The sequence below is a fragment of the Cheilinus undulatus genome, linkage group 13 (genome assembly GCF_018320785.1).
Source record: "Cheilinus undulatus linkage group 13, ASM1832078v1, whole genome shotgun sequence".
NCBI classification, from domain to species: Eukaryota; Metazoa; Chordata; class Actinopteri; order Labriformes; family Labridae; genus Cheilinus; species Cheilinus undulatus.
In genome coordinates, this window is record NC_054877.1 from 41,551,471 (window position 1) to 41,574,238 (window position 22,768).

The window sequence follows — 22,768 nt, forward strand, 5'->3', positions numbered from 1 at the left end:
CGAGGAAAAACAGGATGGAAAATATTTCTCTGGCTGCTTGACAAAATCATGCAAAGAGGAAGTGGAGTTTATTATTTCTCCAGACAGAAAGGCCCTGATGGGGGAAGTTTCCCAGGAGTCTCTGAGGCTAAAATCATCTTTCTATGTAGAGATACAAAACCACCTTTAAAGGATTACATCCTTGAACCTGTGATCAGGTGATACTGACATGGTTTACCACAGTGATAAACACGGCGGCCAGGAGATGTTAGACAAGTTGCATACTCAAAATGCTTCATTAAATGGGAAAACATATCTGCCTTAACAGCAAAGACCAACACAAATGCTACAGCACAACATGAACACAAGCAGCGACAATGGAAGTCATAATGGGTCAGAACCAGTATTTCCAGTGGACTGGACAAGGGATTCAGAACTTTTGCTATGTGATCATTCAAATGTGCAGCGAGCCTTTTAGATAGGAGTACAGTCTGACAGAAACAATAGGTGGTCCTGTCCAGCTTCAGCTGTGGTTCATTTGTTCATGAATTCATTTATGTCTTTTCCATAGATGCTGTTGTGTTTTCCCTTATACAGAGCATTTTGGATGTGCAATCTGTCTGACACCTCCAGGCCACTGTAAAAAGTGAGAAAGGAGCATGTGATGGGTGACTGAGTGGATAAAAGCAAGACCTGAAATGAAGAGGAGAAACAGCATTAAATGAACTGTTTTGAGCTTTTTAATCCATGATGATTAAATATGTAGATGACTTGATTCATATCTGTTAAAATAATGTAAAAGAAGGTTTAAATGAAGGTTATTATAGACACCAGCTTTAATTTTTTCCTGATGGTTTTGACATTTATGCTTCCCAATTTTTTGAGCATCACTGGTCTACCTCACTTTCTTTGAAAGCTAAAAGTTTTCATACTTTTAAACAATTGCCATCTACTTCATCAGGCTGTTTCAAGTGTACATGTGAACAATGTAAGCAGAAATTTAGTTAATGCACTCTCTGGTAAGGCTGTAAAATGTTGGATGCTTCAATACGTTCAAATCCAACACTTTATACCATAGAATCTATTATTTTAATGATTGATGAAATGGAAACCTAATAAAGCTTAAGAAATACATCTTTTTCAAAAGATCAATGTGTCGCAGAGCAAGAAATCAGTTAAAATCGTTGGCCAACTCCTACACACTGTCTGCGAAGTATGAATACATCGCCAGCTTTCACTTTTGAGTCGTTGCCAACATTTTTGTGCAATTTCAACAGTGTGCAGGAGTTTGCCTACAATTTGTTCACAGTCTGACACTTGACACTTTTGAGACCACGTGTTTTAAAGTGATCTGACCCCTGTTTTCTTAATGATCATCAGCCCTGAAAACTTTTGATGCCAACTACATCAAGACAGAAGTTACAAAGAAGAGGGGATAAAGGAGAAAGCTTTCTTGGGTTCTGCTCAGTTGGGGCCCGTAAAGGTCAGAAAAATGTTGGTCTTTTGTAAAGTTAAGCTGTGATAACCATATTTATTATTTTTAACTCAACAATAACCACTCTTGTCAAAGCAGCATTTAACTATCCTGTTTTAGCCTTCTAAAAATGTTAACCCCTTTGCTTAAAGCAGAATTTAAATGTTTAAAAAGGCACAAATATGTGGAAAAGGGGGTGTGTTGGGATTTTAACAGTAGCAGATATGGATTAAAGTGGACAAATGTGTGTAAAGTGGCAAAAATGTGTCATATGTGGCAAAAACAGTCAGAAAAATGCTAAAAATGGGTTTCAAGTGGCAAAGATGAGATAAACGGTGAAATGCAGTTACAACTGGCTTAAACGTGATGAAAAAGGGTTAATAGTGGCAAGAAAAGAATCGACGTAAGAGAGTTGCAGAAATGGGTCAAGACTGGCAGAAATGGATGGAAAATTAGTTAAAGTGGGATGAAAAGTGGCAAAAAATGGGTTAAAAGATGGTTAGAAATGGGAAAAATGTGTTTGAAGTTGTAAAAATGGATGTCAAAAAAGTGATGAAAATGGGTTAAAATTAAAAAACAAGTGGCACAAATTGACAAAAATTGCAAGATGAAAAGTGCCAAATAATAGTGACTAAAATGGGTTGGAAAAACTGGTGTAAGTTAAAAAGTGGCACAAATAAAAAATTTCAACATCAGAACCCAAAAATAGTTGGACACACTCCTGATCCAACACACATGCATTATTGCTATCTATAAATCACAGCTGGGGAGGGCCCATTCTCTGGATTTGTCAGAGGTCCAGCCTGAGCCAAACCAAGCCATGCTGATTTGCTTTTCCAACACCAGTTTGGCCGAGCCAAGCCAAGCTGAGCCATGCTCAAACGACCCTGCTCTAGAGCAGGGCCAGAGCGAACCAGCCCCATCTCCAAGCACGCCGCACTGACATCGAAGTAGTTCGCAGGTTGCAATTTTCCCCTCAATGATAATTTTTCACCCCACGGGGAAACAGGGAGATGCATTTTGTCCCTGCCTCTGCTCCAGCTGTCTACAACTCTGTTACAGTAGTGGTCTAATGTCAGCATTCACTGTATGACTTAAATTTTTATGACACAAGACCAAAACTTGAGATTTTTGTGCTCATACTACAGTCTGATAGTTGCGCACAGCTTCTCACACTGGCGAGTCTGATAGACAAATTCTAGACTTAAGAAAATAAAGCCCTGGAGATGTTTGAAACATTTAGCCCATGACAGAGTCTGTCTTTAATTTTTAACCTGGAGCTAGTAAAGCATGCCGTTCTCACTGCCCAATCCAAAAATATGATTGTGTTCATTTTCTGCTCTTTAGAGACCCATAAATCAATAATAAGAAGACTGTTCTTTAACTTACGTGCAGGAAAACTCTCTCCTTTTGATGATAAGCATGAATTGATTATGATAGAGAAAGAGAGAGAGAGGGAGAGAGAGAATGTGAAAAGAGCAGAGTTCAGCACTGTCAGTCTATCAGATCAGACAGTGTAGAGAAATCAAGGAGGGCTCAAAACACTGCCTCATCACCTCCAGACGCGCCCTCAAACGGGTAGCTCGGTTGTGGTGGAAAACCAAATCCCCTGCCGTGCTGGTCTGCCGTGCCTAGCCAAACAGAGTCAAGCCACGCCATGTAATGGAAAAGCCCCATGGATGTAACTATCTGAGCTGGTTCTATCGAGGACACCAGGCACAAGTCATTAATCCTCAGATAGATCCTGGACGAGCCCCCAACTGTATCACGGGCAAAGCTTGGGTAAAGAAAACAAACACACATCCACTAGCCCTAGCATTGAGTGTAATAAAGAAAAGAGACAGCCTGTAGAGTAAAAGACTGTTTTCATGACAGAAGAAAAAAGGCTTGGGCTTGACACTCACCATGACACCTTCTCAGGTGAACAAGACAGGAGGCCCAGCTGACAGGCATGCAGGTGAGTTTACCCAGCTTCCATCTCCAGTCATGAAAACCAGTCCTTTCTTTCTACTTTTTTTTCTTTATTATACTTAATGTTAGGGCTAGTAGAGGTGTCTTTTATTTTCCCATTAGCCTGTAACATAACTGGGGGTTCATCCATAATCTATCTGAGGATTAATGACTAATGTCAGCAGTCCTAGATAGAACCAGCTCAGATATTTAGTTACATCCAGGCTTTGTTTTGTGGGAAGAGGTACACGGAGTTGTATTCAGCGCTGGAGAGGCTTTGCATTGCAAGGTTTAGAAATACGGTCACGTGGCTACAGGCAGGCTAGCTGCACGCTGCAAACTCTTCACCTGAGATAGCCCAGAACACTTAGTCTCATACTTCTGTCATCACGACAACCCAAGTAACAGAAAAAGTTGTCAATATTTTTGTTACTTCAACACTTTTGACGCTTTTGGACTCAGCGTGTTCTAAATCAGGGGTGTCAAACTCAATCACAGGAGGGGCCAGATACTGGATTTAGGTCTAACCTAAGAGCCTAACATGGTCCACATTCAACCATAAACTGTCAACCTCCTTTTCAACAGTAATAAAACATAAAGAAAACCACTGATGAAAAAACAACTTAACATTTAAAAAGTCAAAAATATAACTTTAAAGCTCAAGAAAATAATTTTAAAAAGTAAGCTAAGATGTCAAAAAACAAAATTACAGTGGAAAATTTGTGTTTTTAAAAGGCAAATGTATGAGAAAGAAATTCAAATTCATGAGTCTGGAAAATCAAAAAGCAAGGTAAGATTCAAAGTCATGAGTTTAAAGGTCAAAATATGAGATAGAATTTTACATTTTGAGTCCAAAGGGTAAAACATAAGATTACCCAGCCAAAGTTAGGGGTTGAAATGGTCAAAATATGAGGAAAATTTTTTAATAATGAGTTAAAAAGTTGAAGCTGTGAATCTGAAATGTCAAAATATGATATTAAAAGTAAAACTCATGCACTGAAAAGGTCAAAGTATGGAATAAAAAGTCAAAATCCTAAGTTTGAGACAGAATTTTAAGAAACAAGAAATGAAAACACAAATTTTCTTTTCCAGTGTTCCTGGTTTTTTTACCTCTTTATTTTCACTCTTTTTCAGATTTGAATGGCTTTAACAAGGATATTTGAAATCATCAAGGTTAAGTTTACATTTTTATACTGGAGAAAATCTCCAGACCTTATACTGGAGGGTCAGTTATGATGGAACTATGCAATGATCTTATGGATATTACTGTACCACGGGCCAGGGCCTTATGTTTGACTCCCCTGTTCTACAATCTCAGATTTTAAATGATCCACTGAAAAGTATTGAAAAGTGCTAATGAGCAGTCCTATTTTTGACTCAAACCTGCCCTGAACAAAACCAAGATAGCACCGTCTTAATGCACAAATACATTGCCAATGTTTGAGTGCCATTTTGGCAGCTTTCAGGGGTTTCCTGCACTGAAAACAGGACAAGAAAATAGCCAAAATTGGACTTCTATCTGTGTTGCCATGCAGTAAAACAGGTGTCAATATTGTTTGATTTCTACTAGCATCCTGTTGAAGGTGTTAAAGTCTGGTGTCAAGACAACCCTCGTCTTTAGTATCATATGAAAGAGCCTGGCTTTATAAGACATTCGAGGTGTAAATCTGATTTCCCATTCATGCATTCAAGCACCAAAGGATCTCTGGATCCCTTTTAACTTGAAAACCACTCTCAAGGTGATCACTGATTACACTGGATACTTGAAAATAAAAGAAGAAAAACACCTGCCACTCTTACATTAGCTTTGCTCTTTGAAGCAGCTCACATACCCAATTATCCTCTCTCCGTTTTTCTTTACTTCACTGTAAAGGTGAGTGGGAGGATGTAACATAGAGGGTGAGAAAGAAGCGGGAGGAGAGGGAGGGTGTTGCTGTATGAGAGAGAGAGAGGGAGAGAGAGATCAGAGCAGGAGCTGGCATCGGTGGTGATCAGACTGACTGCCGTGCTTTGAAATAATGTGATACAGGGGCAAGAAGACGGAGATTTTTAGCAAGATTTCAGGAGAGGAAGCTGCTGTTTTCACCTGATATGGAATACAAGATTGCTCTGACGGAAACAGGTGATCTTTTAGTTTTTATTCTCTTGAAATACTCAGATTAAACTGCTCTGGGATGATTTTAGGACATTTCTTCTCCTATTGTATTTATTATACCAGCTGTGTTTGAGTATGATGCTTTATTAAAGCTAAAAAAAACGTCTTTATACAGGATGGTACCCATGTTAAATGAATTATCTTTAAATATTCATGATTATTAAGGGTCACATGTTTAAATCTTAAAGTCCAACTATATATTTTGAGAGCAAATAAGTGGAGAAAGTGATGTTTAATGTCTAGCTGATAAAAGTGCATGCACAAGTGTGAACCAAAAGCACAAAGAAGTGTGTAGATGTGTGCATGTGTGGGAATTTGTGCATGGCAGCATTGGTAGGGAGGAGGGGATACGTGTAGAAGACAGATGGCCACTCAGTGGAGTTGTTCCCCCTCTCCCTCTCTGTTTCTTGCTCCCTCCTGGGTCCGACATCTTTTCCCTGTCACCTCTCCAGACTCATATCCACTGTTTGTTTGTCCTCACCTCTCTCACCATCTTCTTTTTTTAAACCATCCCCTCCTTCATTCAGATCTTTACTCACTTTTCTGCTCTTTTCTCTCTCCAAACTTCACAGCTGCGTCCTGTCAGGCTTTTTGCTGATGAAATCAACTTGAAAATATCAGGAGATTTTTGGTGTGATTGTCACTCTTGCCCCTGCTGATTCAGCACACAAGACACTGAGGGGATTTGGGGGCAAAACACAGAAAAGGATGACAGGCAGTGACATCCAGTGAGCATTGTGTTTTTTCAGACTAGCATTAGTTTCTGAGACCTATCTGCTTGTCCCACCTGGGTTTTTATTAGAGTCAACAGAGGTTAAAGTTTGGGAAACTGTCACACAGCCATATTTCTTCATCGTAGCATGTTTATTTTCATCCCACTTTGTCCAAAGTGACATCTCTTCACCTTAGAAGCTATCACAGATATTTGACTAAACATCCCAGGTTCAGTGATGCATCCCAGGTTACTCCCCTCCCACCTCCCCATCCTCCTACTCCTGCTTTTAATGTGGGGACCAAAGGAGTCCAGGGCCCAGAATGACACAGAGCCCATCATCCTGGAGGGGAAATGTTTGGTCGTATGTGACTCCACTCCTTCCTCCGAGCCGGCCGGTAACGCTCTGGGCATGTCGGTCCGCTCCGGCTCAGGCAGAGTGGCCTTCTCGGCCAGCAGGCAGACGAACCACGAGCCCACAGACATGAGCAACCGCACCATGATCATCTACTTTGATAATGTGAGTATAAATCTAACCATGTATGTCACAAAACTCACCTCTGAAAGACGAGGAATTACTTTTTCCAACAATTCTAGATCTTCCCCATGGCTTTGTCTCTATTTCAAAGAAAAAGGATATCTTTTCTGTGCATCAATCAAAATCAAGCTCCAGTTTTCTCCACACAGCTCTCATTTTTAAGCAGCTTCAGCCAGACGACCTCTGACAATAAGATGCACATACGATTAGATTTCAGAGGTGGAGGAGGCTGATAATGAGGTCAACACTGAATTTCAGACAGGGCAGCTTTTCACCAACTTTTAGGGCTATTCTGGGAAATATTTTGGGAGACCTTTGCAGTGTTAAATAATGATTCAAGAGGCCAAGGAGTGTGCAGCTGAAGCAGCTATCTGTTGACACTAACCCTCATCAAGTCAAGTTGAATAAATGTTTAAAAGCATTTTTCTTACTAAGTAAAACTCAGGCAGAAGCAGAGAAAGTTATGAACTAAGAGCCACAATGAACAATGCCTTACAGTATGATCAATGCAAATAAGGGGCAATCATCTATGAAAAAATATAAATAAAGGTGATTTATTTCATCACAACCTTTCAAAAAAAAAGTATTTTTGTGGGTTTGTTATTTGTTATTCTCATTTCATTGAAAATAAAACTATGTTAAACCCTAGTATATGGCTGACCACAACTATCCCGGATGCTTGTTGTAATGCCGGACAGGTTAGAGGAGTAGCTCCGCCTACTCCCCAGAACAAGGTAGTCACAGCACTGAAGACGGAGCATTATCTGCCAGTTAGACTGTTTAAGACTGTTTCACAGGTTCATTGCATTCATCTGGGAAAGCTCCCATAGAAAGTGTTTGGGAAGGGCAGGATTTTTAAAAAAATTTCTCGAAAGACGATTGGAGGAACGTTCTGTCTGTCGCATTCATGACGGGCCAATCAGAAAGACAAGATAATACAACATTACCGCTGCCTTAGACTGTTAATGGCGGGGCTTCTCTGTGAGTGAAATTGATGCCAAGGTGTCAAGATGTGCAAAAACGTCTCTGCCAAGACGAGATTTCAGTGTGGCTTTTTGCTCTTGTTTTAAACAGAAATGTGGTCCAGTTTCGATTAAACTGCCGTTTTCCTGCAGCTACATCCGAGCTAACATCTACCGCGGCAGCAGCCATGGGTTTCACTTGTAAACCCATCCGTAACAATCACAGATCTGTGCCGAAGCAGGCCGGGAGAAGAGCCAACACATCTTTTCTGTCACAGAAAGCTTTCAGTGTGGCTCTCTGCCATTGTTTTAATAAAGACATGTTGTCCAGTTCAGACAAGATTGCAGCTATGGCTAAGTCCGAGCTAATCACTCCACTCAGTGGCGTGCACAGACTTTTTCAAGGGCATGGGCGAAAAGAAAAGGGCGCATACAGTGCGTTCTCACCACTGAAGAGGGCACTGAGTTTTGCGTGTTTTCAAGGGCACTTTAGACATGTTATACAAATGGCACATTATATAGCATATAATGAAATAGCATTTCCTGTATTCTAGTGCATTCTAACACCATATTAGCACCAGATAATCCAAACTGGTTCTGTGAGATATAGTTCTGGCTCAATATAGATCAAAAAAGGGCCCAACATAAAAGTCATGCAACAGTAATGTTTCATAGTATTTCTTGGTCCTAATGGTCTTCTGGAGTTTAGTGTGTTTTTTCCACCCAAGAGGGCAGTTTAGTGTGTTTTGCCAACCAGGAGGGCACTTTAGCGTGCGTTTTAGGCAGTTGGGCCACGGGGGGGGGGGCTCGTGCTGTCGGCAGAAGAGCGATAGCATCTTTCACATCATGAAAGATTTTAGAGTTGTTTTTAGTCTTTATGTCATACAGAAATGTGGTCCAGTTCTAGCAAAACTGACGCTATGCCAAAAATAAGACCTGATCATAATAAAATTCTCTTTTGAACCCAGTATTGTGATACATATGATAACACAAACTCATACAGAGCAATACTTAAAGAAGTTTTTTACCTAACCTGCATTGCTGCCTGGTTAAATAACAGAGCACTTCTTATTTGAATAGTTTGACTGACCCACAGCTTCAGAACAGCCACTGCAAAGGTTTGATCACCTCTGTTTTAACTCTAAATCTTCAAAGTGGAAATGGCTGGTTGACCTTAAAGCTTTAACTTGGTGATAGTATTATAGAGCAACATAAACATGACCTTTGCAGTCATTAAAGTTCAGGTAAAGTGATGTAATAAAATCTGTATTTAGGTTTGTTGTATGACAGGCCACCGTGTTATGAACCAAAATGCCAAAGTGCAGTCATGAAAAACATCTCTAAGCTTAAAAAAATTACGCTTCAAAATTATGGAAAATGAGGCAGTAAGATGTGTTCTAGGATGGTGTGGGCGTGTCCTTGAATGATCTGAAGCCACACCCACTCATGAGAAATACAATCCTCTTAGATTTTAAAAAGTGCTTCTGATCAGAGTGAAGCTTCCTGGCTCTGCCAGAGCAGAGAGACAGAAGTTTGGGATTAAATTTATTGTTTTCTGGTACAAATATCTCCGTTTTGAAACCTTTACAGCCTGTAGGCCACCGTAGCTGAAAGATTAGGGAAATTTACCTCACAATGTGCAAAAACACAGCATGTACTGTAACTGGATTTTAACTTTCAGTGAAGGAAGTGACATCAGGTAACGACACACTGTACCGAGATGAACAGCTTGTTAATTTTTTAATCATTGTGACATTAGGGCAGTGAGGTAATTCCCCATCAAGACTGGTGATGCCATTGGCTCCTGTATTTAATAAATAAAACTAAGCCAGGAAAGAGGTGAACAACTTTCTAATGGTCATAATCCAAAATTCAGTCACTCATGGAGCTCAATGTTTCACAGCAACCTTATTCCAACATATCTGTGTTAAAACACAAAGTTTGTATTTGACTTTACAGGGACTGTAAGGTTTGTTTTTCTATAAAGTTGAATGGACATTGTCTCACCTTTCTTCGTCTCCCTCTCTAATTGTTACAGATTTTGGTGAACGTTGGCACTCATTTTGACCAAGAAAGCAGCGTCTTCCACGCTCCGAGAAGAGGAGTGTACAGCTTCAACTTCCATGTTGTGAAGGCTTACAACAGACAAACTATTCAGGTATGAGACCTCAGAAGCATGCAGTCCTTTATCCCTTATGTTTGTCTGATCATGGCAGATGGCTGCTTGTAAGCGAGTCTGGTTCTGCTCGAGGTTTCTGCCTGTTTGAGGAAGATTTTCTTCTTTTTGGGGGGGCTTTCCTTGGTGGATTAATTAGGGTCTCTCCAAACACTTTTACTGGTATGGTCTGGACCAGTAATTCCCAAAGTGGGGGCTTGGATGCAATGGGGGTTGCAACCTCTTTGGGGGGGGGGTGCTTTCCAAAACATTGTTTCCAGAGTGACTTGAGGCATGTTTAAGATGCCAGTGAGTGAACATGACTGTGCATGACTGTATCATTATATGCTTGAACACCTGGATAGTGGGGTTAAGTCCTGGGTCCTGGGCTGAAAAGTTTGGGAACCACTGGTCTAGATGAGGGCTGTAATACCAGATTTATTAACTGTGATTGGACACTCTGTCTTTGGTAATTTCTTGTTTTCTTCTTCTGTACCCAAAAAGGAACACAGGCAATTTCCTTCACTCTGTCTACATTGCACAAATACATTGGCAGCATTCCAGTGTTGAAACGTTACCAGTGCATTTGTTTATTTCGTCCTCTCTCTTGTTAAAATATTGCATTGTTTTTAAACACAAGGCATTACACCAGTTGAAACTGAGGTACTAAAAATGATGACAACCTTATTCATTGTTAGGGTTGTCCAGAATTTTAACTTTGTTTCATTTTTAGTCAAAATTAAACAATATGAATGCTGATTTTGAAGCCATACCAATATGATTATTGATCCTAGACAGCACATATTGACTTATGTCTTGGTTTTAATGACCCCAAACTCCTGCACATTTTGTAAAGTGCACAAAAAAAACAAAAAAAACAAAACACCAGTCTGGTGCAATGTAGAGACAGTGTGCAGAAGTTTCCCCGTAGATTTTGATGGACTCATTCTTCTCATATGCACCTGTTTTGATGAAGTTTTTCAAAGCCTCTGAACTTTATAGGGATGCACAATATCATCAACATGATAACGCTATCTGCCGGTGTTACCTTAAAGAGTTAATTTGTATCAGCAGAGCTGGAAATTTCCGCTGATCTTCACAACCAATATATATGATACAGATATCAGCCTATGTCAGCTGTAAATGCTGATATATGCCGTATATTTAGCAGAAAGTCCTCTTGTGAATTGTGTTTTATCCATGATACCTTGTCTTTTGAGTGTTTTTCCACTGCTTAAGGTATTTATTATGTTATCTAATTTTTCCTTCCTTTTTTATTCTTCTATTTAGTCTGTCAAATTTGTTACTACTTCTTGTTGTATTCTTTTTATTTTTAAAACAATGATTATTTTTCTTTTTATTGTGTTTTTCAGTGATAAACTTTTTTTTATTTTTGCCTTTAATAAGTGCTATATAAATAAACATTATTATTATTATTATTATTATTATTGTTAATAATAATAATATTTTATTATTATTGTTATTATTATAAATATCAACTGTATGTAAATAATAAGTTTGTACTAAGTGATAAGCTTGTGGGGTTTTTCGGCAGGACCACCAGAAAAATGTCGGCTGAAATCTTTTTCTTTGTTTATCCTCATTCGTGAAACTTTAACGTGGATTTCAAGGACTGAAGTTTTAAGTCTGAACTACATTTATATCAATATTAGTATCAGCAAAAATACATTTGGTTTTATTGGATATTGAAAAAATCTCATTATTGTGCATCCCTGTTACTTTTAATACTATCAGTCAGTAAGAAAACTGATCTTTATAGAAAACATCCAGGTATAATTAGTTTGATGATTTGGCGCTTTATAAATAAAGACTGACTGACTGATCTGCTTTCCTGTAGGTCAGTCTGATGTTGAACGGCTGGCCCATGATTTCAGCGTTCGCTGGGGACCAGGACGTGACCAGAGAAGCAGCCACTAACGCCGGCCTGGTGATCATGGAGAAGGGGGACAAAGCCTACCTGAGACTGGAGCGAGGAAACCTGATGGGGGGCTGGAAGTACTCAACCTTCTCTGGGTTCCTGGTCTTCCCCTTGTGAGGACGGTGGAGGAAGATTTCAAGCAGTGATAGAAAGAGAAAAGGCTTCAATCTGTAACTCTTTATACAATGCATGAAAGGATGTGCTTTATGCAAAACGAGATAAATATAATCGTCACTTGAGGCCAGGAGAAAAAGAGGGGAAATAAGCCAAAATATGGAAGCCTTTAGAGGACATGCATGCATGCATTTTACTGTATGTTTGGGCCTGTGTCCATTGCTGCTGTTTTTTTGTGCTAACACCAGCTTCACACCAGCACTTGTGCTGAGAGGTCACAAAAGCTGACTTCTGAGTCCCTCAGCTCTATCCATAGTGTTGTTTTTAACTATTTAATAGCTTAATAGTTTCCTTAAAATTTCGCAGCAGTTGTACACCTGGAAACTTTACCTTTAAAAACATGACTTAGGTTGGTTTCTCCTCCCCCGTTGTTGTTGACAAAGCTGGTATCAGAAGCCCGCCCCTTCTTGATTTTAATTGGTCAGAAGTGACACTAATGAACACAGTGTTACTCCAAAAGTAGAACTACTTTCAACTGAGGGTACTCAGTTTGATTGATTGATTGATTGATTGATTGAGTGAGTGATTGTACTTCATTTCCGTTTCATGCACGTCTTTATTTGCTTTTTATTTAAAATCTGCTGCAACAAAGGTTACTTTTCTGGACCAGAACTCGAGTTTTCATAATCATTTTAACCAAAAAAGTCACCTGGGAGAAAAGAACAAGAAAAGAAACTGCACCTGTGGATTGGGCCCTTACTCGATGTATAATGAGTCAATTTTGGTTGTTTTCTTAAGATCTAGTCTCGTTTATCTTGTTATTTTTTGGCTAACAGCACCGGATTCCCTGCAATAAGGACTTGCTTTCATTTCCTTACTCAATATGTCAAAAAATAGGCTTGTTATTTCAAGAAAACTAGCACTTTTATCTTAAGATAATGGCTTAAAAGTGTTGAAATGTCGACAAAAATCTAAATGTACTCTTTCAGTAACATGAAGTGCACGGATGTATGTCCATCTGGGCTTCCATATCTAATTGATCAGTGACAATGATTATCTGTGGATTTGATTTGCTCTATTTATGTGTATAAATATACTTGTTGGGTTTGTAAACTAAGAGATCCTTTAATTGTGACAAAAATATCAAGTAGCCATGTGCAATGTGGGCTTCTGTGCTAAGATACTTTTATTTTTCTCACTGATCTGTCTGCTGTGCTCCACATGGCCTCCTGTCTAGCGAACACTTTCCCTTTATTCTGCTGTTGTATGACTGATGCTCCTTCATATGCCTGTCTGTGACCTGCTAAAAATGTTTATTTACACAGAAATTTCTATGAGGAGAAAATATCAAAATAAAATCATATGAAGTTGGCTCATTTTGCATACATTTCTATGAAGAACACATGAAATATTTCATAGATTATAATCCAGAAATCACCATGTTGATACTTCAGCTTGCTTTGACAATTTAATCTGCTCATGTAAATCAGTGATCCTCCCTCCTCTCAGGGCTCTCAGTGCCACGGCAGCTGTTTGTAAATATAGCTCTCACCAGCAGAGTTGGCGTTGGCGTGGACCGAGCGGAGCAGCGTGGAGCTGAGTGTGGTGGATAGCGGATACTCCTCGCAGGGCCGCAGACAGATGGAGGCTCTGGCGAGCAGGCAGGCTCCTCTCTGCAGGGCTGCAGTGGATGAAGTGCAGAGCGCTGTCACATGCAGTCACTCACGCTTGCCTGCTTCATGGCCACCATCTCCAGCTTCTATTAGAATCACATTCTCATGATTTTAGGGGGAGTACGAATTCCTGCAAAATTGAGAGCCATGACATTAATTCATGGTGTCACATTAATGCACTCACTGGAGACTTTTTAATGGCAGTAGATGGGAGACTGTAGTGTATGATTTCCTTATCAAAGTTATATATGCTCCTTCACAGAAAAAAACCCTCCCTAGGTCTGGTTTCCAGTGTCTTTAAAAGCCATTTAATCTACCTGAAACAACCTCACTGACATTAAAGCTGAGGAGAAAAGGAATAGTTATCAGTTGATAGAGATCGCTGAGCATTGACTGATTTGTGATAATGTCATTTAACCTAACTTTGTTTAGAAAATGCACAATGTAAAGAACTTCAAATAAAAGGTCCCGTCCCTTAACTAAACAGGAGATCTGTGTATTTTGACAAGGTATTTCTCAGTATGAGGTCCCTAATGTTGAAATAGTTCATGGATCAAAAATACTGAAAAAATAAAGATGAACTTCAACATCCAAGAAAGAAAGAATAAAGCTGGTATACACACCAGTTTGAGAAAGGAGGTTAAAGATCAGCTAAAGGATCATACCGTGTATATAAAAAGTTTTCATCCCCTTACATGTTTTAACCTTTTATTGATTTTATAAATCAATCATGGTCAATGGTCATGTAATTTGCTACAAAAAAGTACAAAAAACTCCATAATGTCAAAGTGGAAACAGATTTCTACAAATTAATGTCAATTAAACAAAAATATGTAATGTAAGATAAGTGACTGCATAAATATTTACCCCCTCCAAGTCCAGTATTTAGTAGACACACCTTTGCCTGCAATCACAGCGCTGAGTCTGAGTCTCAATCAGGCTTGCACATGTGCACTGCAGTTTTACTCCATTCTTCTTTGCAAAACTCTGTCAGGTTGCATGGGGATCAGGTGTGAACAGCCCTTTTCAAGTCCAGCCCCAAATTTTCTCTTGGATTGAAGACTGGACTTTGACTCAGCCACTCCAGAACATTCCCCTTGTTGTCCTTAAACCATTTCTGTGAGGTTTTTTTTGTATGCTTCGGGTCATTGTCTTACTTCAAAATAAATCTTCTCCCAAGCTGTAGTTTTCTTTCAGGCTGAGTAAGATTGTCCTACAAGATTTTCCTGATTTTGCTGCATTCATTTTACTCTCTACCTTTACATGCCTTTCCAGGGCTGGCTGCTAAGAAGCATCCCCACAGCATGATGCTGCAACCACCGTGGAGGTGGTGTGTTTGTAGTGATGTGCAGGGTTTGGTGTCCGCCAATCATAGCGTCTTGTCTGATGACCTAAAAGTACCTTTTCAGTCTCATCAGACCAAAGAACTTTCTTCCACTTGACCTCGGAGTCTCCCACATGCCTTTTGGTGAACTCTAGTCCAGATTTAATATTAGTCTCTCCCATCTCAGCTCCTGAAGCTTGTAACTCCTTCACAGTAATTATAGATGTCTTTGTGGCCTCTCTCACTAGTCTCCTCCTGGTATGCTCACTCAGTTTATGGGGACGGCCTTATCTAGACAGATTCACACACATGCCATATTCCTTACATGTCTTGATGATGGATTTAACTGAACTCTGGGGGACGTTCAGTGCCTTGGATTTTTTTTTGGTATCGATCCCCTGACTAATACTTGTCAGTAGCCTTGTCTTTGAGTTGCTTGGAGTGTTCTTTTTGTTCATGGTGTAATAGTAACCAGGAATACTGATCAACCAGTGCCTGTAGCTTCCAGACACAAGTGTTTTTACCTCACAATCACTTGAGATAAATTCATTACACTCAGGTGGTCCCCATTCCACTAACTGTGAGACTTCTGCAGCACTTAGCTGGACCTCTGTTAATTTAGGTCATTCACTTTAAAGGGAGTGAATATTTATGGAATCTGTAGTTTATGGATTGTAATGAGGAATCATTCTCTCTCTATGTGTTATGTGTAGTCAATAGAGGTGGAATAAATACACTAGTATAGTACTCGAGTAAAAGTAAAGTTACTCTGGTGAAAACTTGCTTAAGTAGAAGTAATAGTCCTGATTTTAAAATGGACTGAAAAAAGCACAAGCACAAAAAAACACTACTCAATAACAGTAATCTGAGTAAATGTAAGTAGTTACTTCCTGCCCAAGTCTAAAAGTGTACATAAGTTAAAGTAGTATTACTGATTTTAACCCATTCAGAACAGTACAAGTACAGCAAAAAAACTTCCCAATTACATAACTTGAATACATATAGATACTTCCTATTCTTGTATGCCAATAAACCATGACCATGACTACCACTGAAATGAATAAGTCCCTCATTTTGCTTCTCCTCTCAATACATTTTGATTTATTATTGTTTTATTTCTCACTATATCGTTGTCTTTCTTGTATTGCTTGCTCGTTCCTTTGTATGTGCTCTTCTTCTGTCTGCTCTGTCATATGTTGTGTCAAGTACTTTATTTGCCCCTGTATTGAAAAGTGCTAATATAACCGAATGTCATAATTATTATTTTTGTTATTATTAATACTATTACTACAACTACAGTCCACGCAATGCTAAAAACAGAAACATGGGTACATGTTGGTAGCGCATCTCCCAACAGGATAATCTATTCTTAAAATAACTGAAACCGGCAGCTAAAACTGATAACAATCATGGTTTACATTAGCAGCGCTAGGGGGCGCTAAATCCCAAACACAGAGAGCATTCCCGCGGCAAGCACACGAGCATCTCTCTGGTATCTGGAAGAAAGCCTTTATCGATACTTCTTGAGATAACAACATTCGGCGAAAATCGCAGAAAATGGCCTTAAATGTACATACATGATTGGGGATGTTAATTTTAATAGGAAAAACAATCAATATCACGAGTTGAAGGTGATTCCTGAGCTGTAGACAATGTATTAAAACCCTGAAAAAACTGCCCGTGTCTTTCACAAACAGGCCTATTATGATGCTCGCTGTACAAACATTTTCGTTCATTAAAACGCCGTTTATTTTTCTTCAGTCAGCGCTAAAACGACGGTTCTCCCTTGTGTGAGCATCTATGTCTGTAAAACACCGATGTTGGAGATCATTCAGTCAAATGATCTCAGCTAGGCCGCATTTATTGTTTTCTCAACCAAACTATTGGTCTTATCCCGCCTAGAAGGGGCCGCTCATTTGATGGATAGCTCACGCAGCCAATAAAATGCCCGCATGCTGCCGGCTTGGGAGCAAAGCAGCCAATCAGCGCTCGTAGCATCCGAGGGGCACGCTTTCTACGCTCTCCCTGGCAAGAATGTTAGTTCCTGCTCTTCCCTGGCCGTTTCCTGTAATCGTACAGTGTTGTGAGACGGAGAAAGCCATGTGTGTCGATGCAAAGGTAAATTTAGCACCCCGAAATTATTACTGAGAGAGTTAGGGCAGTGAATATGATGCTTATTTTCAGGTATTTTTGCCGAAAAACAGGCGCAGACCAAGTGAAACAGTATTGCGGCCTAACCCGTGTCTGAACGTTGACGGGCAATGGTTATTGTGGCACGTTGCTTTGGTTTGGTCCGGTTTGTTGATGAGATTGAAGGAGTCCGGTGGACTGAATGGATGGTAGTAAATGACAGAGAAGCTATGTAATTATCTTAAACGTATAATTTATTGTATTTTTAAGGCTAAATATGTTTCCGGTGATACACACGCTTTTGTAACAGGCACATCTTTGTGGCGGTTCAAGCTAATGCTAGCCGACGGTTTTGAGAGAAAAGACTGCAACATAGGAGCAGAGAGGGAAGCATCCTATCCCTCCAGCATCAGTACCCTTCGCGTCTGACTTCACTGTAAACTATTTTCATTCATACTATCTTTCCTTGGTAGTCAAACTTTGTATTTTTTCAGTGAAACCCCCCTTTTACCACTTAAAGTGACCGTTTCTGACCCCTTGATCATCACATTGAGGCTGTTTTCTGGACGCGGTAGCCACGAGTTTAGATGCTTTACTCCAAAACAATAGCCTTTAAACATTCAGGGAGTCATTAGTTTTAAGGAGGTTATGTATCGGTTTAATACTTCTACTCCATCGTTATCAAACTAATTTATCTTTTACACACCGGTGAGTCAAGTAGAAAACAACTCTACCACACTGAAATGGGAATTTTGTTACTACGACCCTTGTTTTGTTGGGAACACTAAAACTTTACCAAGCGCGTTTGGCGCAAAACTAAAATGTGCATGTTTATCTTGTGTTTGGATTAAGACAAATGTGATATTGAGAAGGAAACAATTCAGACGTAACTACATTTTTCAGAAAATTAGATACTTTTTTCACACAGTGTGTTTAAAACCTTACTTTCTGTGTCAGTTATAGAACTGTTTAAAACGTTGCAAAGCTTTAAAGTATATCTTTTTTGTCAGTTGCTTTATTATTCTACCAGATTTTGCAAGGAAACTCTTGTACAGTGTTTTAATTGCAGGAAACATTGGTAATATTTCTGTATGGAAACGTTGCCTATGTTGTGTGGAGTCCAGACAGTGTATAGGAGGTTTCACCAGTTTTTTGTAAATTAAAACAGAGAAATTTTAAAATATATAGTATCAAAACTGGTAACAGTATCTAGCTATCTAGTAAATAATGGCATTGAGACAATGGTAAACCCATTTTCAGACTTGGTGGCCACATATTTATATGTTGAACTTAATGACAAAAAGCATTAAATAATCAATGACAGTCATTAGCTTCCTGAAAAATAAAGAAATTTTTCTCTTTCCATAGATATCAAAAGACTTTTTGATACCTTTCTCCAACTGTAGAGTCAAATTTATCAACTGAGGCATAGGATAACTCTGCAGAACTGAAGTGTCTTACTTTTGGGGGATTGTAGTTGGAAGATTAAGTGAACTAAGAGTTGATTTTAGGCACAAAAATGAATCATGATGTGTTTTTATTTGAATTTTAAAAATGTGGAACATTGAAAAATGTGAAAATATGGGCACTTGGGATGCACAACATTATCAATAATATAACCATATTGACAGATGTGAAAGTTTCTGCTGATTTTTACAACCCATGTTTCGGCTATAAAAATCTGCGTCTATCAGCTGTTGATATTGGCTGTATGAAAAAATAGGATAGGGGAGTTATAGGCTGGACCTTCAGACCTACTTCACCTGAAGTCTTTTTCTTTATTCATCATAATTTCTTAAACTTTAATTTGTGTTTTAGGGACTGTAATTTTTTAGGCGTGTTTCACTGACTGAAGATTAAGGTCTGAACTACATTGACATATCAGTATTGTTAACATGAATTTGTAAATAATTGATCACATCCTTGATCAGCAGAAATACAATATCTTGCATCCTTAGTTTTCTTACAAAATAAATAAAAACAGTGAAACTAACCAGTATTAGGTGTCTAGGACATCTTTATACATTGTATCAAACCTAGGGATGCACGATATTGGATTTTTGTTGATATCTGATATGCCGTTATTTACAGGTTCATTTTAACCGATATCGATACCATTATTTAAATATGCTTTTCAGACGAGAAATTTCCGTCCTTATGGACACACTTTAAGGTTTGAGGATGACCAAGGAAACAAACTTTAGTCCTTAAAAACACTTTAAAGTTTAAAGAATGAGGGTAAATAAAGAAAAAGACCTTAACTGACATAGGTTTGTTGGTTCAGCCTAAAACTCCACTAATTTATTAGTATAAATGACCAAATTTACAGTCAATGTATCCTGAAATTCAAAGGCAAAATATCGGATGTAAATATGGGCAGAAATTTTGATACCTGCCAATACCGATAGGCAGATAATATCGTGCATCCCTAATCAAAGCAGTTATTTATATCTTTTTTTTTTTTAGTTTCAAATTCTGGTTTTGAGACAACACTATGCATTTAGATTTTTATGCAATAACAAAAGCAATGAATAATCAATGACTGTCATTAGTTTACTGGAGGATATGTGTCCTTAAAGATTTTCCTTCTCTATAGTTATCGAATTAAATGACTTTTTGATACACTGGTGGCTATAGTCAAATTAATCAGTTCAGGCTAAGGCTGGGCAGTTAATCAAAATTTAGATTTAATTGCCATATGGCCTACTGCTATTTCCAAATCGCAGAAGGTGCAACATTTTTCTTTGACCTGAAATGTGTTTGATTTAAATTTTTTTTAAATGTGGAACTTTGGAAACAAGGGAGAAGGTAACCTGAGGTTGTCCAAGTTTTTTAAACATTGAGATATTATAAGATACTTTTCCATTCCAAATCCGTATGGTATGATATAATATACTTCTTTAATGTTATCGAAAAGTACTTTGATGTAAGGAAAAAAACACTTTTTAAGATGGGTACATGGAAGAGAAATTAGCCTGTCAAAAATGACAGGAACACTGTTGAATTTTAGACTGTCTACAGTAGCAACATTTCAATACCCAAACATCACCAATGTAATCATGTAATTCAGGCTGTGTAGGAGTGCAAACATAAATTCTCAATTGCATGCCTAGGACTTTTATTTTTGGTGCTCTAGTATCAATAACATTTTGACTTTTTTCCTAGTATTATATCAGAGTTTAAATTTCTGCGTTCATGACAACCCTAGAAGTAACAGGTTTTGCTTTTCACCCACATATGACTGTAAGACCGCCGTCCACTGTGGGTTTTCTGTGCATTTTAATACAAAATTGTGTTAATGATTGAATGAATCATACTAAATCTTAGTTGTTAAACAGGTTTGGAACCAGTCTCAGCTGCATAATAAGCATTCCAGTATTTTTTATAATAATGCCACTGTTTATTAGATGTGCTTCACTGATGGATGTTTTTGTTTTCTTTTGCCAGCTCTTCATTTAGAAGTTGAGACAAACTGGACTGCACCTGTTTAGTTTCCATCTTAGAGTTTTTTTAATTGCTGTGCCCGTCTCCCCGTGTGGAGAGGGCAAGATGGCAGATCCTATCATGGACCTCTTTGAGGACACGCCCCTGTTTAACCTGGACGCCCTACCTGATGACTCCTTCACTCAGGGCTCTTCTGACCCCGTGGAGGAGGCGCTTAAGCTGGCTTTGGGCCAAGTGGACCCACCAGCAGAGCCCGAGCTCCCAGTCAACACGGGCCTCAGTATTCCTGTAGCAACTCCTGTCATCCCTGACCCTGCCCCTGTTCCAGTCCCCACACAGCAGCCAGTGCCAGTGGTGACTGCTCAGACTGTTTCCATAGCAGCAGCTCCCACTGTAGCCCCTGTCCCTGTTGATACTGTACCTCAGATCCAGCCCCAGACCACCATACCCATTGCCAGCAACACCAGCGTGGCCCCAAGTAGCACTGTCCTGCTAAGCTCACCTCTGACTGTTTCCACCACCACCACCGCCACCACGCCGCAGCTCACTCAGATAACCCACCAGCTCACGCCTCAGCAGCTAGCTGCCATCACGCAGCAGGCCGGGGGGAAAATTGTCATTCTCAAAGGTCCCCAGGGGCAGGCCCAGGTCCTGCAGACTGTCTCAGGGGCCACAGGCCAAACAAGTGGAAAGGTCATTCGTGTGCTGTCTGGCACACCTCTGAAGCCTGGCATGTCCATTCTGCAGGGGGGCACGGTCCTGAATCAGGCAAGCCCAGGACAAGCCCAAGTCAAGGTGGGCACTGCAGGGGTACAGAGGCTACTGCAGTCTCCCAACGGGCCCGTAAAACAGATGCTGCTGACCACCGTGCCTCAGCAGACGCAAGGACAGCAGGTTCAGGTGCAGATCCCGGCTCAGACACAGATTGCTCAAGGCCAGACTCAAGTCCAAGTTCAGCCCCAAGCCCAGACTGCCCAGATCCAGGTACAACCCCAGGCCCAGGCAGCTCAGATCCAGGTCCAGACACCAGGTCAGGTGCAGCTCCAGCCCGCCATGGCAGCCCAGACACCGGTAAGCAGAATCACCAAAGTGTAAACCTGACAGCTGGGCCTCAGCACGCTGGTGCTCAGAGACGTTTACTCATTGCTGCTGAATTTCACAAGCTGTGTTTTTGGTGTTTCTCTTTCCTCAGAGACATAATGAGTGTCATTCTGTGTATCTGATTCTAGGGTGCCGAGGCCAAGCGGATCACCCTGGTTCTCCAGCAGCCCTCCCAGACTGCTGCTCCATCGGGCCAAGCTGTGGCGGCCCAGCAGCAGGTCACTCAAGTCCAGCAAGTTCAGGCAGCTCAAGCAGGCCAACAGCAGCAGGCCCAGGCCCCAGCTAGACTGGTGCTGGGTCAGCTCCCTGGAGGAAAACTGGTGCTCCAAGGAAGCCAGCTCGCAGCCCTGACCCAGGCTCGGGCTGGAGGACAAGCTGGAGGGCAGCCCAAAGTCCTCACAATTCAGCTGCAGGTGCAGCAGCAGCCCAACCAACAAGGAGGAGTAAAGGTGAGACATAAGAGTGCAGAGTCGCATGTTTGTTTAATCAGATTAGTGTTTTTCCTGCAGTACATGCTCCATACTTGTTTTTCCTCTTTTACTCTTAAGAAGTTTTTTAGAGCTAACACAGTTGCATCGGTCCTCATTTATAGATGCAGTTAAATGGGGCGTTGTAGATGCTGAACTTAGTGATAGAAATGGATAAGAAAATTGGTTTCAATAATGACCTTTCTGTCAGTCAAGTTTTCCACCTTTGGTGCATTGTCACTTATTACAACTGTTGTGTTGTGAAATTTGTCTGGTTATGAAATGCCCTGAGACATCATTTTTAGCCAATATCTTGTTCTTCCTTTTACCTCGCTAGTACTCATTAATGTTAAGCTTGGCTTGCAACATATGATTAGGGAAATGTGCTTGTTTACCTGTTACCCAAAGTAAACCTCAGTTTGTCTCTGAGGATTCAGAGCAGAAAATGCTCCTTGGATTATTCAGCCTAGTTTTGCTCGGTTTAGAAGAACAAGGAAATAACGAGCTCGGCTGCTAAATGTTTCTATTAAAATTCAAACGTCAGGATTCATTTGTTCATGGCCTCAAAGATAAAACTGCTCTCATCTGGCTCTTATCAGAGTTTCACACATTGCTGATTGTTCTTTAAAATCCTGCCAAAGTCTGTGATTC

General features: G+C 40.0%; 2 protein-coding genes across 3 annotated transcripts in view; both read left to right on the forward strand.

Annotated features, from left to right (window-relative positions):
- The first annotated feature begins 5,385 nt into the window (after positions 1-5,385).
- cbln12 (cerebellin 12) lies at positions 5,386-13,312 on the forward strand. The gene is made up of 4 exons (XM_041803971.1): positions 5,386-5,525; positions 6,131-6,790; positions 9,809-9,928; positions 11,784-13,312. Exons 2-4 carry the CDS (start codon positions 6,509-6,511, stop codon positions 11,979-11,981), a joined length of 600 nt encoding a protein of 199 aa, XP_041659905.1. The 5' UTR covers positions 5,386-5,525; positions 6,131-6,508; the 3' UTR covers positions 11,982-13,312.
- A 3,705-nt stretch (positions 13,313-17,017) lies between these two features.
- chd8 (chromodomain helicase DNA binding protein 8) overlaps positions 17,018-22,768 on the forward strand; it is a 29,058-nt gene continuing 23,307 nt past the window's right edge. For both annotated transcript variants that reach the window (XM_041803962.1, XM_041803963.1), the window contains exons 1-3: positions 17,018-17,093; positions 20,553-21,620; positions 21,779-22,099. In XM_041803962.1, coding sequence (XP_041659896.1) covers positions 20,655-21,620; positions 21,779-22,099 — 1,287 coding nt within the window. In that variant the 5' untranslated portion in view covers positions 17,018-17,093; positions 20,553-20,654. The remainder of the gene's footprint in view (positions 17,094-20,552; positions 21,621-21,778; positions 22,100-22,768) is intronic.

Coding starts and splice junctions, on each gene's coding strand:
- cbln12 (XM_041803971.1), top strand. CDS start 6,509: ATGCATCCCAGGTTACTCCCCTCCCACCTCCCCATCCTCCTACTCCTG. Junction 6,791..9,808: donor TGATCATCTACTTTGATAAT/GTGAGTATAAAT, acceptor TAATTGTTACAG/ATTTTGGTGAACGTTGGCAC. Junction 9,929..11,783: donor ACAACAGACAAACTATTCAG/GTATGAGACCTC, acceptor GCTTTCCTGTAG/GTCAGTCTGATGTTGAACGG.